General features: G+C 29.8%; 1 protein-coding gene across 3 annotated transcripts; it reads left to right on the top strand.

Annotated features, from left to right (window-relative positions):
• Positions 1-55: 55 nt before the first annotated feature.
• Positions 56-13,007, top strand: LOC138942252 (uncharacterized). 3 transcript variants are annotated; one of them, XM_070312354.1, is made up of 8 exons: positions 56-230; positions 9,512-9,833; positions 10,623-10,767; positions 10,849-10,928; positions 11,078-11,155; positions 11,395-11,493; positions 11,676-11,777; positions 11,875-13,007. In XM_070312354.1, exons 1-8 carry the CDS (start codon positions 141-143, stop codon positions 12,174-12,176), a joined length of 1,218 nt encoding a protein of 405 aa, XP_070168455.1. In that variant the 5' UTR covers positions 56-140; the 3' UTR covers positions 12,177-13,007. The 3 variants fall into 3 exon arrangements, with proteins under 3 accessions (XP_070168455.1, XP_070168454.1, XP_070168456.1); XM_070312353.1 differs by having other exon boundaries at positions 11,395-11,502; XM_070312355.1 differs by having other exon boundaries at positions 114-230; positions 9,603-9,833; positions 11,395-11,502.
• Positions 13,008-13,235: the final 228 nt, after the last annotated feature.

Below are 13,235 nucleotides of genomic sequence, written 5' to 3'. Positions count from 1 at the left end.
GAAAATAAATAATTTAATCTTTTCAGGGTATTGCAACATTATTCGTATTATGTGATACACGTACAACAACTTTGTATAATGCTTTGTGGAACAAAATTACACAACTGATACCACAACTTGAACAAAATATTAAGTTCGTTATGAGCGATTTTGAAATGGCTGCAGTAAAATCATTAAATAAGAAGTTTCCTAGAGCTAACTTAACTGGATGTTGGTTCCATTTCAATCAGGTATAAATAATCATTCTTTAGATACATATAACCATTCATTAATATAATAGTATATTAGACGTGCGCGCGCGCGCGCGTGTATAAGCGAAGCGTGTGGCATAGTAAACAGAGTACTGGGCTACAAAACCGAATTTTTCTAGTTCAATTCCCGACAGAACTAGACAACTTTTAAAAAACTTTTTTCTCTTCTTCGATGGAATAGCAAGGCAAATAGAATAGTTCTTGGCCATTATCTTATAACGCCGTTCGAAATCGGCGTTAAATTGTAGATCCCGTAAACCTGTATATCATAAGTATACGATGTGTGAGAACCGGAAGGCATAGAAGAACGCTATAAACCTGTACATATACTGGGTGGCCCATTTTAATCCATCCAGTCAAATATCTCAAAAACCAAGCCCGGAAGAGAAAAAAGTTTTAAACAAAAGTTGTGTGCCTTCAAGGGGGCCATAAGATGGTGACAATGATTTGACCTTGGAAAATCATTTGAAGGTCATGTGAAGGTCAACTTTAAAATCTTAAATAGAAACCTCCATTTTTTATTTAGTATTCTTGTAGCTGACATCGAGAGCTTTCCAAAACACTATAATAAAGTATTTTTTCATTAAGTACTTTTTTAGTTATTTTATATTTTAATCTGACATATTTTGATATAAAAAATAAAATATTTCGTAAAATATTCAGTTTTCGATAATTTTACCGTAATGCTTCTATGTACAGAATAATAAGACAAATTAATTAGATGCAAAAAAACAAATAATTGTTTAAAAAAATACATTGTAAATAATTTTCTTAAAAACAATTTTTTTTTTATACTAATTGATTTGTCTCATTATTCTGTACATAGAAGTATTACGGTAAGATTATCAAAAACTAAATATTTTACGAGATATTAAATTTTTTATATCAAAATATGTCAGATTAAAATATAAAATAACTCAAAAAGTACTTAATAAAAAAATACTTTCTTATGGTGTTTTGGGAAGCTCACGATGTCAGCTACAAGAATACTAAATAAAAAATGGGGGTTTTCATTTAAGATTTTAAAGTTGACCTTTACATGACCTTCAAATGATTTTCCAAGGTCAAATCATTGTCATCATCTTATGGCCCCCTTGAAGCCACACAACTTTTGTTTGAAACATTTTTCTCTTCCGGGCTTGGTTTTTGAGATATTCGACTAGATGGATTAAAATGGGCCACCCAGTATATATACATACACTGTCGAACAATTAAGTTTCGAGTCTCGCTTCGCATTTCCGAATGTTTGATTCGTTTGTGTTGCCATTGTAGGAGGTTATTCACAACTCAATAATCAACACGTGGTGCAAGTTTTAAATTATTTGGTTCAATAGTTAATGAGATACAGTTACGCAAAATTGTGTTTAAAAATCGGTGTAATGGAAGGAACGCTTGACAACGCGCTAACATTAAATTCTGCGTTAAACTGCTATTCCATCGAAGAAGAGAAAGAAGCTTTTTAAAAGTAAAATATATACATTATATTATACAGGGTGGGAAAAAGTCCCGGACCCCTGAAATATCTCGGAAGGAGTGAGATATAGAAAAAAATGTTAAATACAAAAGTAGTAGGATTTAATGTGGGGCACTTGATGATAATCTTGATCTTGATCTTGAGGTCAAATTTAGAAGTCATTTCAAGGTCAACTTTATTTTTTTTAATGAAACCCCTTATTTTTTATTGTATATTCTTATAACTCTTCTTAAGACTTTTTCAAAACGCTATTTGTATAACACAATTGGTATAAAAAAAATAATTATTTTTAAGAAAATATACTTATATACAAAGTTTTTTTTAAACAATTATTTGTTTTTTTAAACAATTGATTTGTCTCATTATTCTGTACATAAAAGTATTATGGTAAGATTATCGAAAACTAAATATTTTACGAGATATTTTATTTTTTATATCAAGATGTGTCAGATTAAGATATAAAATAACTCGAAAAATACTTAATGAAAAAATATTTTATTGTAGTGTTTTAAAAAGCTCTCAAGATAAACTACAAGAATAATCAATGAAAAATAGGGGTTTCCGTTTAAAGTGAAATTTTGTTAAAAAATATATAAAAAATTCTCAGAAACTTATTTGACCTGTTATTTTCAATTTTAAGATCAAAATATTTTTTTTATCATGTATGTCATGTACAATTGATTTTTTTGCAAAAATTCTATAAATAACATAAAAAAAGTAAACTGATAGCAATATCTTTTACAAGAAAATTTTTATTTTTTGTATAAAAAGGTAAATACAAATATAGATTACATTACTGATTATTAAATAAAATAAGTTTAGTAAATTTAGTTTGGAGATAGTTATCTTTTTGTGACATTTTCTTGGCTTCGTGAAATAATCTTATATTAATATATAATTCTGTTATACATATATTTACATAATTGAGTGCGATGATTATCTAATATATTCTGCGTAAGTACATGATTATCCATCGTTTCATTTGAAAATGGAATACCTATTTTATTAAAAATCTTATTAAGTAACGTATTTTTACTATCAATTTTTAAAAATTGATTTAAACGTTCTCTAATTATTTTTTCTGATATGCGACAAATTAAACAAACATTCTTTAACGGTATTAAATAAGGTCATCAATTTTTAATCATAGACAATATTGGTATTTGAGTACCTATTAATTGACCTTCATTTATATTGCAAATAACAATTTGAAAGTTTGTGAGATATGAATCTTGCAATATATTGAACAACGTTATCGACATATGGGGTCAAATCCCATAGCGATTTTACATATTATTGATCAAAATTAATTGTTTTATTCAATCTTTCTGGATTTCCAATGAGATATTTGAAGTTTTTTAAGTGAGATGTAATGTGCCAAATTTTTATTTCATCAAATAGACAATTACCATTTTTAAATTCGCGTAGCTCATGATGAACTAACAAACGCCTATAAACACTTTCAATTTGTAAAGCACTTGGATTATTTGAATCCTCCACGGAGAGAGAGAGAGAGAGAGAGAGAGAGAGAGAGAGAGAGATTGATTGATTGATTGATCTTTATTAGCTTTCTCAGCTATTTGTAATACAAATCTAGTTTACATTAATTACAATATACTCCTTTAACATTCGCTTAAACGGCACAATTCTTTCATTCCGCTTTATTTCAGCTGGCAAGGCGTTATACATTTTCACTCCTTCGTAAAACATACTCTTTTGCGCACTCCTTGTTCTGCGATATTTTATTGCAATATCCCCAGCTTGTCGTGTTTGCCTTTCACTCTCATTTCCCACAATTTCTAACCTATTTCTTAATTGCTCCGGTAACATGTTCCTTAAAACCTTAAAAATAAATATACACACATTATAATATAGCCTCTGTTTTATGGACATAAACTGCAGCGCTTGCAGCATACGCTCCACTTTGGTATGTCTATCACATTGCAATATGATCCTCATGGCCCGGTTTTGTGCTTTTTGCAATTTACTCAGCTGTGTTTCTCCCATATCAATTAACAGCGTCGCACAATACTCAAAGTGAGGTGCTATAATTGTCTTATATACAATACATCTAGTGTATGCCGATATATAATTACCTATTCTATTCAAAAAACTCGTTTTTTCCCCTATTTTCTTTAGCATATAATCACAGTGGTCCTTAAATCGTAGTCTATCGTCAATAATTATGCCTAGGTATTTCATTATTTCCACACGTTCAATCTCAGTTCCATCCAAACATTTCAATGTTATATTACCTCGCAGTTCTTTTCTTATACTTCTAACAATCATATATTTCGTTTTTCTTGCATTCATTTTTAACTTATTTATATTCATCCACTCTTCTACTATAGTAAATGCCATATTCATTTTGCCCTCTAATTCCGCGCTGCTTTCTCCAGTTACATATATTAACGTATCATCTGCAAACATTTTTATACTACATCCTTCTGGACAGATTTTTATTATATCATTTATATATACTATAAATAATAAAGGTCCTAATACAGATCCTTGCGGTACTCCATATTCTGTGGTCATTAATTTAGATCATTTATTGTTAAATTGAACCTGTTGTGTTCTATCCTTTAAATATGATCTTAACCATTCTATAACCATTCCCCTAATTCCATATTGATATAATTTCTCTAATAATCTTTCTCTATCTATTGTTTCAAAGGCTCGCTTAAGATCCATGAAAATTACCCCTACCATTTTTGCCTCACTAACTATCAATTTCCACTCATCAATGACTGTTTGAATCGCTGTTTCACACGAATACTGTTTTCTAAAGCCCGACTGATGTTCTGTTATAATACAGTTATCTTCTAAATATGTTTCAATTTGCTTTTTAACTACTAGTTCTAACACTTTTTCAAATATTGGTAACATATTTATAGGCCTAAATTCACTTGCTTTTCTAGCTTTCTCTACTTTTGGAATCGGTATTATTGTAGACGTTTTCCAACCTTTTGGACAGCAACCTTCCTTCAAAGAATTATTTATTATATCAACAAATTCCTCTTTTATTACGCAAAATGCTGTCTTTAATATATCGCTAGTTATTCCCTTCTCTGTACCTTTCTTTTTCGGTAGTCCCATAACAATTTCCTGTAAATGCTCTATACTAATCATTTCAAAATTTTCCATAATTTCCTCGTTTTCAATAACATAAATAATTCTTTTACATGCATTTCCAGTTTTACTCCCATTTATAGATTTTACTATACTATTAATACTTTGTATATAATATAAATTAAATTTATCTGCTATATTGCATCCTTCAGTACTGTCTAATATTTCAAAATCTATATTCTCTACTTCCCTCTTACCTCCTGGTTCGCCTCTAATTATTTCTTTTAGTGTTTTCCACATAGATGTAGGATTTTCTTTATTAAGATCTATCATATTTTCATAATATTCTTTCTTCTTTGTCTTAATTAATTTAACTACTGTATTTCTTTCAATTTTAAATTGCAACCAATTTTGTTCCGTGTCATCATACAATGCCTTCCTATATGCCTCATCCCTTTTGGCCGCTGCTTCTCTTATTTCATCCGAAAACCATTTTTTCCCTTCCCATATTCTCGGAATTCTAAAATTTTTTCTAGGTGCTGTAGCGTCCAACGCATTTACTATACTATCAACAAATTTCTTCGCTCTCACACTGATATTCATATCTTGGTTTTTCTCTAATTTATTTTCCACTAATTTAATAAATTCATCTATATTAAATTCTCTATAATTCCTAACACTAAGTTCTCTGTATTTATTATCAAATTTATTCGCATTCAGTTCAACTTTTAGCCACGCATGGTCCGTTATTTTAGGTTCATGCATTACCTGCACTTCTATTTTATTATTAGCAAAAATTAAATCTATAATTGTTTTACTATCTTTCGTAATTCTCGTCGGTTTATTTACATATTGTTTCATGCCTAAGCTCAACATTGTCGTTTGTAACTTCCTTGTATCTAACATAATATCTATATTAAAGTCTCCTATTACCATACATTCTCCCCGTATTATTAACTCTTCTATTATATCCTCCAGAAATCTCACGAAATCACCATGCGATGCACTCGGTGAATGATATATTACCATTATTATTCCTCTATACAATTTGTCTTTCACCTCAATCGCAGCACACCAACAATTCGATTCTAATTTTTTTACTAATACTATTTCATATTTAACATCATTCCTTATATATAAAACAACCCCTCCTGTATTTCTATTTTCAGCATCGCATCTAATTATACTATAACCTGGCACGTTCACTTCACTGTCTTCAATTTCAGCGGTCAATCTTGTCTCTGATAACGCTATGAATGCTGGATTTACTTTCTTCATAATCTGATGTTGTATCTCATCTTTATACGCCATCAAACTTTGCGCGTTTATATACAATATTATTTCCGCTTCCTTCTGTAGTTGCTATTTCGCATCTTCCCAGCCGGCTCTCCTCTTCACCTCCTGTATCGCCCTTTTAAATGTTGGACATTCTGGGCTAAGGGCGTCGTGTTCATCACTTATCTTCAGGTTGTATGTTCGAATTTTAAACATACAATTTACACATTTTTTCTTTGTTGCCGTACATTCAATCGCTTTATGATTTCCCGCACATTTGTGGCATGTTTCATCTCGCGTACAGTTTTTTGCAATATGATAGTATCCCCAGCATTTAAAGCATCTTTTAACATTAATGTGATTGAATATAGGATATTTTCTCCATCCTACATTTAGTTTCCCTTTTTTTAACATCAATTCATGCGTTTCTTCATCTACTTCAATTATTATCGAACCTTCTTCTTTTTCGTTTCTTCTAAGTTGATTACTATCATTTCTTTTTTCTTTAACTATTTTCTTTACTATTCGCATTTGGAATCCATCATTTATTGCATCAATTCTATTCTGCTTCTTGATTGTAGTTATTAAGTCATCATCATCCAATCTCATTTCTTCTTCGCTGACATTGATAATTTTTATTTTAGGCTTCATCTGCGGTGATTCCGTAACTTTGAAATTTTCTCCTAGTTTATCCTGCACTGTGGCTTTCAGCGTTTTCATTTCTTCTCCAGTTTCACAACCCATGATCACTGTTCCCTTGCTTCCTTTTTTTAGCTTCGTTATTCCCATCGCCATGTTTTTGATATCTACCTTTTCTTTTATCAATTTTTTTTGTAACTTCACTCTCTTGTTGAATCTTGGGTTTGATAATTATAACATTCTCTTTCTTTTTCTCTTTAACCGCTTCACTATAGCTCCTTTGTATTCCTCCTGTTGATCCACTTCCTTCTCCCTGTATCATTCTTTTCAGCTCTTCCAGCAATTCCTGCTTTACATTTCCCAATTCTTCATTAACTATTTCCTTGACCATCATTTTAATTTCCTTCTTACATGCTGTTTCATCCTTTATTTCTTTTACAACTTTTACCAGCCAATCTATTTTTACGTCAATAGTCGATGATCCACTCGCTCCTGATATTTTATTTCCACTACTTGGCGTCGTAAACGAACCTGTAGATCCTGTAGATCCTAGCCTGTCCCTGCCACTCCCGGCCACTGCCGATGCCTTCTTCATGTCTGCTTCACTTTCAATTGTAAATCTGTCAAATGGGCCAGAACACGGTACCAATTCTTGATTTTTATCGTAAATCCTATGCTTGCTTACACATCCTGGATGGTAAAACAGCTTACTTCGATTCACCTGATAGCAAGACTTGCATGTTACCACCTGATTTTTTATTGTCTTTTTACATGCCGAGCATCGATATTCAGCATATTCATCGTCCATGCCGATAATTATCGGCCGAAACCGCAAATATCAGCGTAAGCGATCAGTCACCTCTGTTCCACTGTCACACGTCAGCACTTTTGTGTCCACCTTTAATGTCTACCTTCCGTGTGAGACTTTGGTGTCCCAAACAGAAAATGCACTTCTCACGCCCACAAAACAGCATATCCCGGCTAGATAACACTCATGGCTAATGCCGGTCTATGCCGCTATGACTTGAATAACTTTCTATCACTCCCCGTAACTATTTAACCGTTTAAAAGTTATTACTTTTGCGGAGCGATGTTTGACACGTCTTCTCCAGAGAGAGAGAGAGAGAGAGAGAGAGAGAGAGAGAGAGAGAGAGAGAGAGAGAGAGAGAGAGAGAGAGAGAGATTATTGCACTAAAGAAAGTTTCTAAATAGTCTTGAGACAATTTATATGTTAATAAATATGGCAGTTGTAAAGTCTTTAATTTTTTAAATAATGGAAACTTAAACAAATAATACCAAGAAAAACCAGTTTTATGATGAATATTTGAAATAGGTATACCATTTTTAACACATAATGAATTAATATATTCTTCAAACTTATCAGTGTGCATTTGTAAAATCAAATAGTTATTTTTCGTTAAAGGAGCATTGAATTCGTTTTGAAATCTATTTTTGCAGTTTAATATCTCACCAATATTATTAAATTGTAAACAAAAATAAGCTTTCTCGAAACAATTTTTTAACTTAGCTCTTACATTTTCATGAGGTAAATTCATCAAAAAAATAAATTTATAGACACTTTCGTTGAGGGTTTGCATTGTTAATCACATATTTATTCTATTATTTTAATAATTGATATGTTTGTTGGTTATTTTATTTCCTGCTCTTAAACTCTCATCATTTTAAGATTTCTGTAATTTTTTAATATGATCTCATTCAATCATTTTCCTACTTCGGGTTTTTAATATTTTTTTATCTTCTAATATATTCCTCATTAATTTTATCATGTGATAAAAATAAAAAAAAAACAAAACGTTTTTTTTTTCCTTTTATTATTGGATTAATGAAATAAGGCTTAAATTTAAGTCCACAATAAAAATTAGCTCTTTAGAAGGTACACATATTTATATTTGAAGAAGCACCATCGAAAGTTATTGAGTAAACTTCGCATTTATTGTCGTGCAACTTCCTTTTTATTATATTTGAAGATTTATTTTCTTTATAAATGATCGATGTTATTGGATTTAGAACAGCTATTGAAGAGATTGCTCCAAAATTTAATCTTATTTTTTTATTGATTCTTTTGACATCTTTAGGATCGAAATGAACAAATGCAAATATGCAAAACATCATCTATTTCACTTCATCCGCAAGCATTCAACCACTTGAATGTATGCATATTCTGGACATTTTTTTGGAAATCTTTAAACAATTATCAATTTTTACTTGTCAATAATATATATTTGTAGGAAAAAATAGAGAAATAGATTAAATTAATTAGTGAAACAAAAAGAAAGACTATACAAATTTTTTAATTTTCATAAATCTAAAAAATTCTTATGTGTATGTATACATATATATATCGAAAAAAACAAAAAATTTCTTATATACGTACACACGTGTGTGTATTTATATGTATGTACGCGAGCGCGCACACACATGTACATTATATAGAGTTTAATAGAGTTCTTTTTTAGTATAGAAAAACAAATCCACAAAATGACATTTATGAACGATTCAGCATACTTGTAAAATTGTCGAAACACTTCTCTTTTATTCGAACAATCAATAAATAGTTCCAACATTGACGTCGAATCTTTTTTTTTAATCTATTTTTTCTCATGATTTTGTCAATGTTAATTTTACAACTACTTATGTTCAAGTAAAAAAAAAGGTTCAGACAATTTTACAAATGTGCTGAATCGATAACTTTGACAAAAACACATTAGTCTCTTGATTGATCATAGTCGTAACAAATATGAAAAATTTTATTACATTAAATTAAATTTTTTTATTTTAGGCTGTACTGCGTAAATGGCGAAAATTACGCCTTTCAAATATTCCAAAAATGGTACTTTCAATGACTATGACATTGCCTTTGTTACCACCAGATATGTTTCAAGAAGCTTTATTAATAATACAAACTGAAGCTGACCTACTTTCTACTGAATATCCAGATATTTTACAATTCATATCATATCTGAGACTTACCTGGTCAAATATGGCATCGAAAATTAGTACTTATCGTTGTCCTGTACGTACTAACAACATAGTAGAAAGTTTTCATAATATTGCAATGCAAAAATTAGGAACGAGGAATATTAACGTTTGGACGTTTTTAGGTAATATTTATATTAAAATATTTTCTATTAAGAAATTCTATAATACGTACGCGATTATACTCATGCACATATTATATGAAATGAGCAAATTAAATATTTTACAATGTACAATATTATACAGGGTGTCCTAAAAATAACGGACTTCCTCTTAATGGCAGATTTCTTAGAACATTTCAAGACGAAAATCCTAATACAAAAATGTCGAGGCTATAATAGTTTTTAAACGGGAAGCGATTATATTTTACGAATGACAGGGCTGAGATTTCGCGCGTTCAGGTACAGCGAAATAACAAGGAGAAAAAAGGCGCTTCATTCAGAGCACTTTTTTCACTTGTTATTTCGTCGTGCCTGAGCGCGCGAAATCTCAGCCCTGTCATTCGTAAAATATAATCGCTTCCCGTTTAAAAACTATTATAGCCTCGACATTTTTGTATTAGGATTTTCGTCTTGAAATGTTCTAAGGAATCTGCCATTAAGAGGAAGTCCGTTATTTTTAGGACACCCTGTATACGTGACACTGGTCTATGGTTAAAGCATTTTTATCATAAAGCACGTGTCACACATGTGCGATATGTTATATTTGACGTACAAATGTGGCTTCAATTTCAAAATTAAACGTAGCATTTTTCCACATTTAGAAACGAGATTTTTCTTTTCTTTAGAACGACGGCTTTTACTACTGAGTTATCCATTACGATATACTCTCTTTCTTCTTGTATCATTGTTAATAAGTTATATGTTTTTTTAATTCGTTTTATATCTTAACATTATTCTATCTCCTTTTTCTAGATAAATTGTCACATTTAATTACTGATCAAGAATTAGATTTACGTCGATTAAACAATGGTGTTCGACCTCGACGACTTCGCACAAGGGCAAATAGAGAACTTGATTCTAAAATTATAAATGCACAAAAGGATCTTGTTAATCAAAGGTATCTTTTATTGTTTGGTAATTATTTATGTATCGAATTGAGTAATAAATAATTATATGTTGAAACTTTAATTTTCTTAAGATTGTCATTGAAAGAATTTTTATTAATGTTTACCACGAACAATAATATATTTCAAATGGAACAATTGGCATCATTGGAAGGTAAATATACTACATCTACAATATAACATACTTATGATCAGATATATATTATAGTGTTACAATTTTTATGATATTTAAAACAAAATAAAATTATTTATTATCACGACAGACCTATTTCGAAAATGCATATAATTGTTTCTTTTTTTCAGATGCTATATTAACAAATGATGAACATATTGCAGACATGGAGTTGTTCTCGGATAATTTGAACGAAACCTTCCAGACAAGTAAATATTATTGCCTTACCTATTTTCCTTATATCTCAGAATATATTTATCAAATCCATTCAAATTCCTTTAATACTTTACCAAAAAAAATATCCAACGCTTTGCTAAATTTTTGAAATTATATTATATATATACATTAATATAATTAAAAATATAAACAGCAAATTAATAAAAAATTTTAATTTTATAATAATTTTATAGTGCACACTTATCTTAAAAGATTATTTTATTTGTTTCAGGAAGGCAAAATATCAAACGCAGATCTCGATCCACACATAGAAATTTACATAATCAACACGTACAAAGAGAGATACAGAATGTATCTGGAACGATTCCAAGTAATAAAAGTATTTTATCAAAATAATTTATAATAATAATTCATAATAATAATCATTTTACAAATATCTGGAAACTTTTCTTCAAACCTTAAAACATTGTTCACAATTCTTGTATATATATTGTTCATACTTTTACATAATAAATATTTGAATAAAAAAGTGTAAAAATTATTTGTTTTCAGATAATGATAGACAAAACTCTTCAGATATACAGACAATAACACACGAGCAACCTCAAACAAATATTACTTCTAATTCAGACAATAATTTTACTGAAATACCAAGTAACTACATAGCAGTTCAAGTTTTTTTTTTAAGATAGATTCAAATTAATTTCGATCCGTATATACAATATTATTAATTTTCGTCATTTCCCTACAGATGATGAATCGATATACGAGGTGCCGGAAGATGAATATTTATATTTAATTGACAATAATGCCTCTTCAGAAGACCTTCCGTTCCATATTGTGAATTGGAATCTGGAGGATAATCAAACTACTTCAGAAGAAAAATCTTCCATAGACGTTTGTACGGTGTGTCTTGTTAACGAGCGCACACACGTCTTCATACCCTGCGGTCATCTCGCTTGTTGCTCCCCATGTATCGAACGTTTCGAAGCCAATCGATGTCCGATATGCAATGTAATATATGAAAACTATGTAAGAGTCAGAAAACCATAAAATATGATTCAAACATATCTTTACGTAAAAACAGACTTAAGTCTAAGAGTTAAAAAAACGCCGTATATTACTTTGAGGAAAAAATTATTTTGTGATAGACATAGAGTGAGATGCAATTTTATTTACTTTCGAAAGATATTTTGATATTTATATAATTTAGTTACGCGTCTTCTTACGGGCGGAGTTAATAACTTACTTTTAATAACTAGTTAAAAACTGCGATGTCAATGGCATTAAAATGAGTTACAAATATGTCAATAAGTTTAAAATGTAACAATATGAATTTGGAAATTGGTCGATTCTTGATTGATCGATTGGTGGGTAATTCTTCCGATCTTATGTAACAAAAATGATGACAAACGGTTAACGTGATATTAACCAGATGTATAAACATATTGTCGTACCTGAATGTCATTGTGAACATGATGCGTATAATTTATTATATCCGATTGTTTTTGACAATTAGCTACAAGCATTTTCGTAACGTTACATTTTTTATTTTTTTTCTGTTTGTCTTAGAGTAAACGTTTGTATTTTTTAAAAGACGTATGATTATAGAAATTGCAGCTTTTACATTTATTCTAAGTCAAAAGATACTATTTATATAACATATAGAGATTAAATTTGTGTAAATGTATGTTGTGCCAAAGATATTTTAACTTTTTTTCTTATAATATTGTTACATATTATATCGAACGTTGTGATTTTATTTTGTATTTTTATAAAGTATTGACATAAACATCGTAAAACATTGTTTTATCGTATCGTATAAACATTTAATACTGATACTCCAGTATTGTCTAAATAAACGTAAGTAGAAAACGCGATATCAATCAAATGTAAATGTATAAATGCTATAATGATGCGTATTATTTGTTTTGTCCGACCGTTTCGAACATTTCGCTACAAGTTGATTGATAACAATAAATTTTTCATTTGTTTCCTGTTCATGTTTTAGAGTAATCGTTTGTATCTTTCAAAATACATACTATTATAGTAATTATAGTTTTTCCAATTACTTTAAGTCATTACATATGATTCAATTAACATATAGAGATT

This window comes from Polyergus mexicanus, unplaced genomic scaffold (genome assembly GCF_030449975.1).
Source record: "Polyergus mexicanus isolate NDT 795.1 unplaced genomic scaffold, iyPolMexi1.0 SCAF_22, whole genome shotgun sequence".
Taxonomy (NCBI): Eukaryota; Metazoa; Arthropoda; class Insecta; order Hymenoptera; family Formicidae; genus Polyergus; species Polyergus mexicanus.
The sequence above is the reverse complement of the archived record's forward strand: the minus strand, read 5'-3'. Positions and strand labels throughout refer to the sequence as shown.

What these genes read in the sequence shown, in the direction of transcription:
- LOC138942252 (XM_070312353.1), top strand. Translation starts at nt 141, where the DNA reads ATGAGCGATTTTGAAATGGCTGCAGTAAAATCATTAAATAAGAAGTTT. An exon ending in AAGGATCTTGTTAATCAAAG is followed by an intron (nt 10,768 to 10,848) that starts GTATCTTTTATT and finishes AATTTTCTTAAG; the next exon opens with ATTGTCATTGAAAGAATTTT. An exon ending in ACAATTGGCATCATTGGAAG is followed by an intron (nt 10,929 to 11,077) that starts GTAAATATACTA and finishes TCTTTTTTTCAG; the next exon opens with ATGCTATATTAACAAATGAT.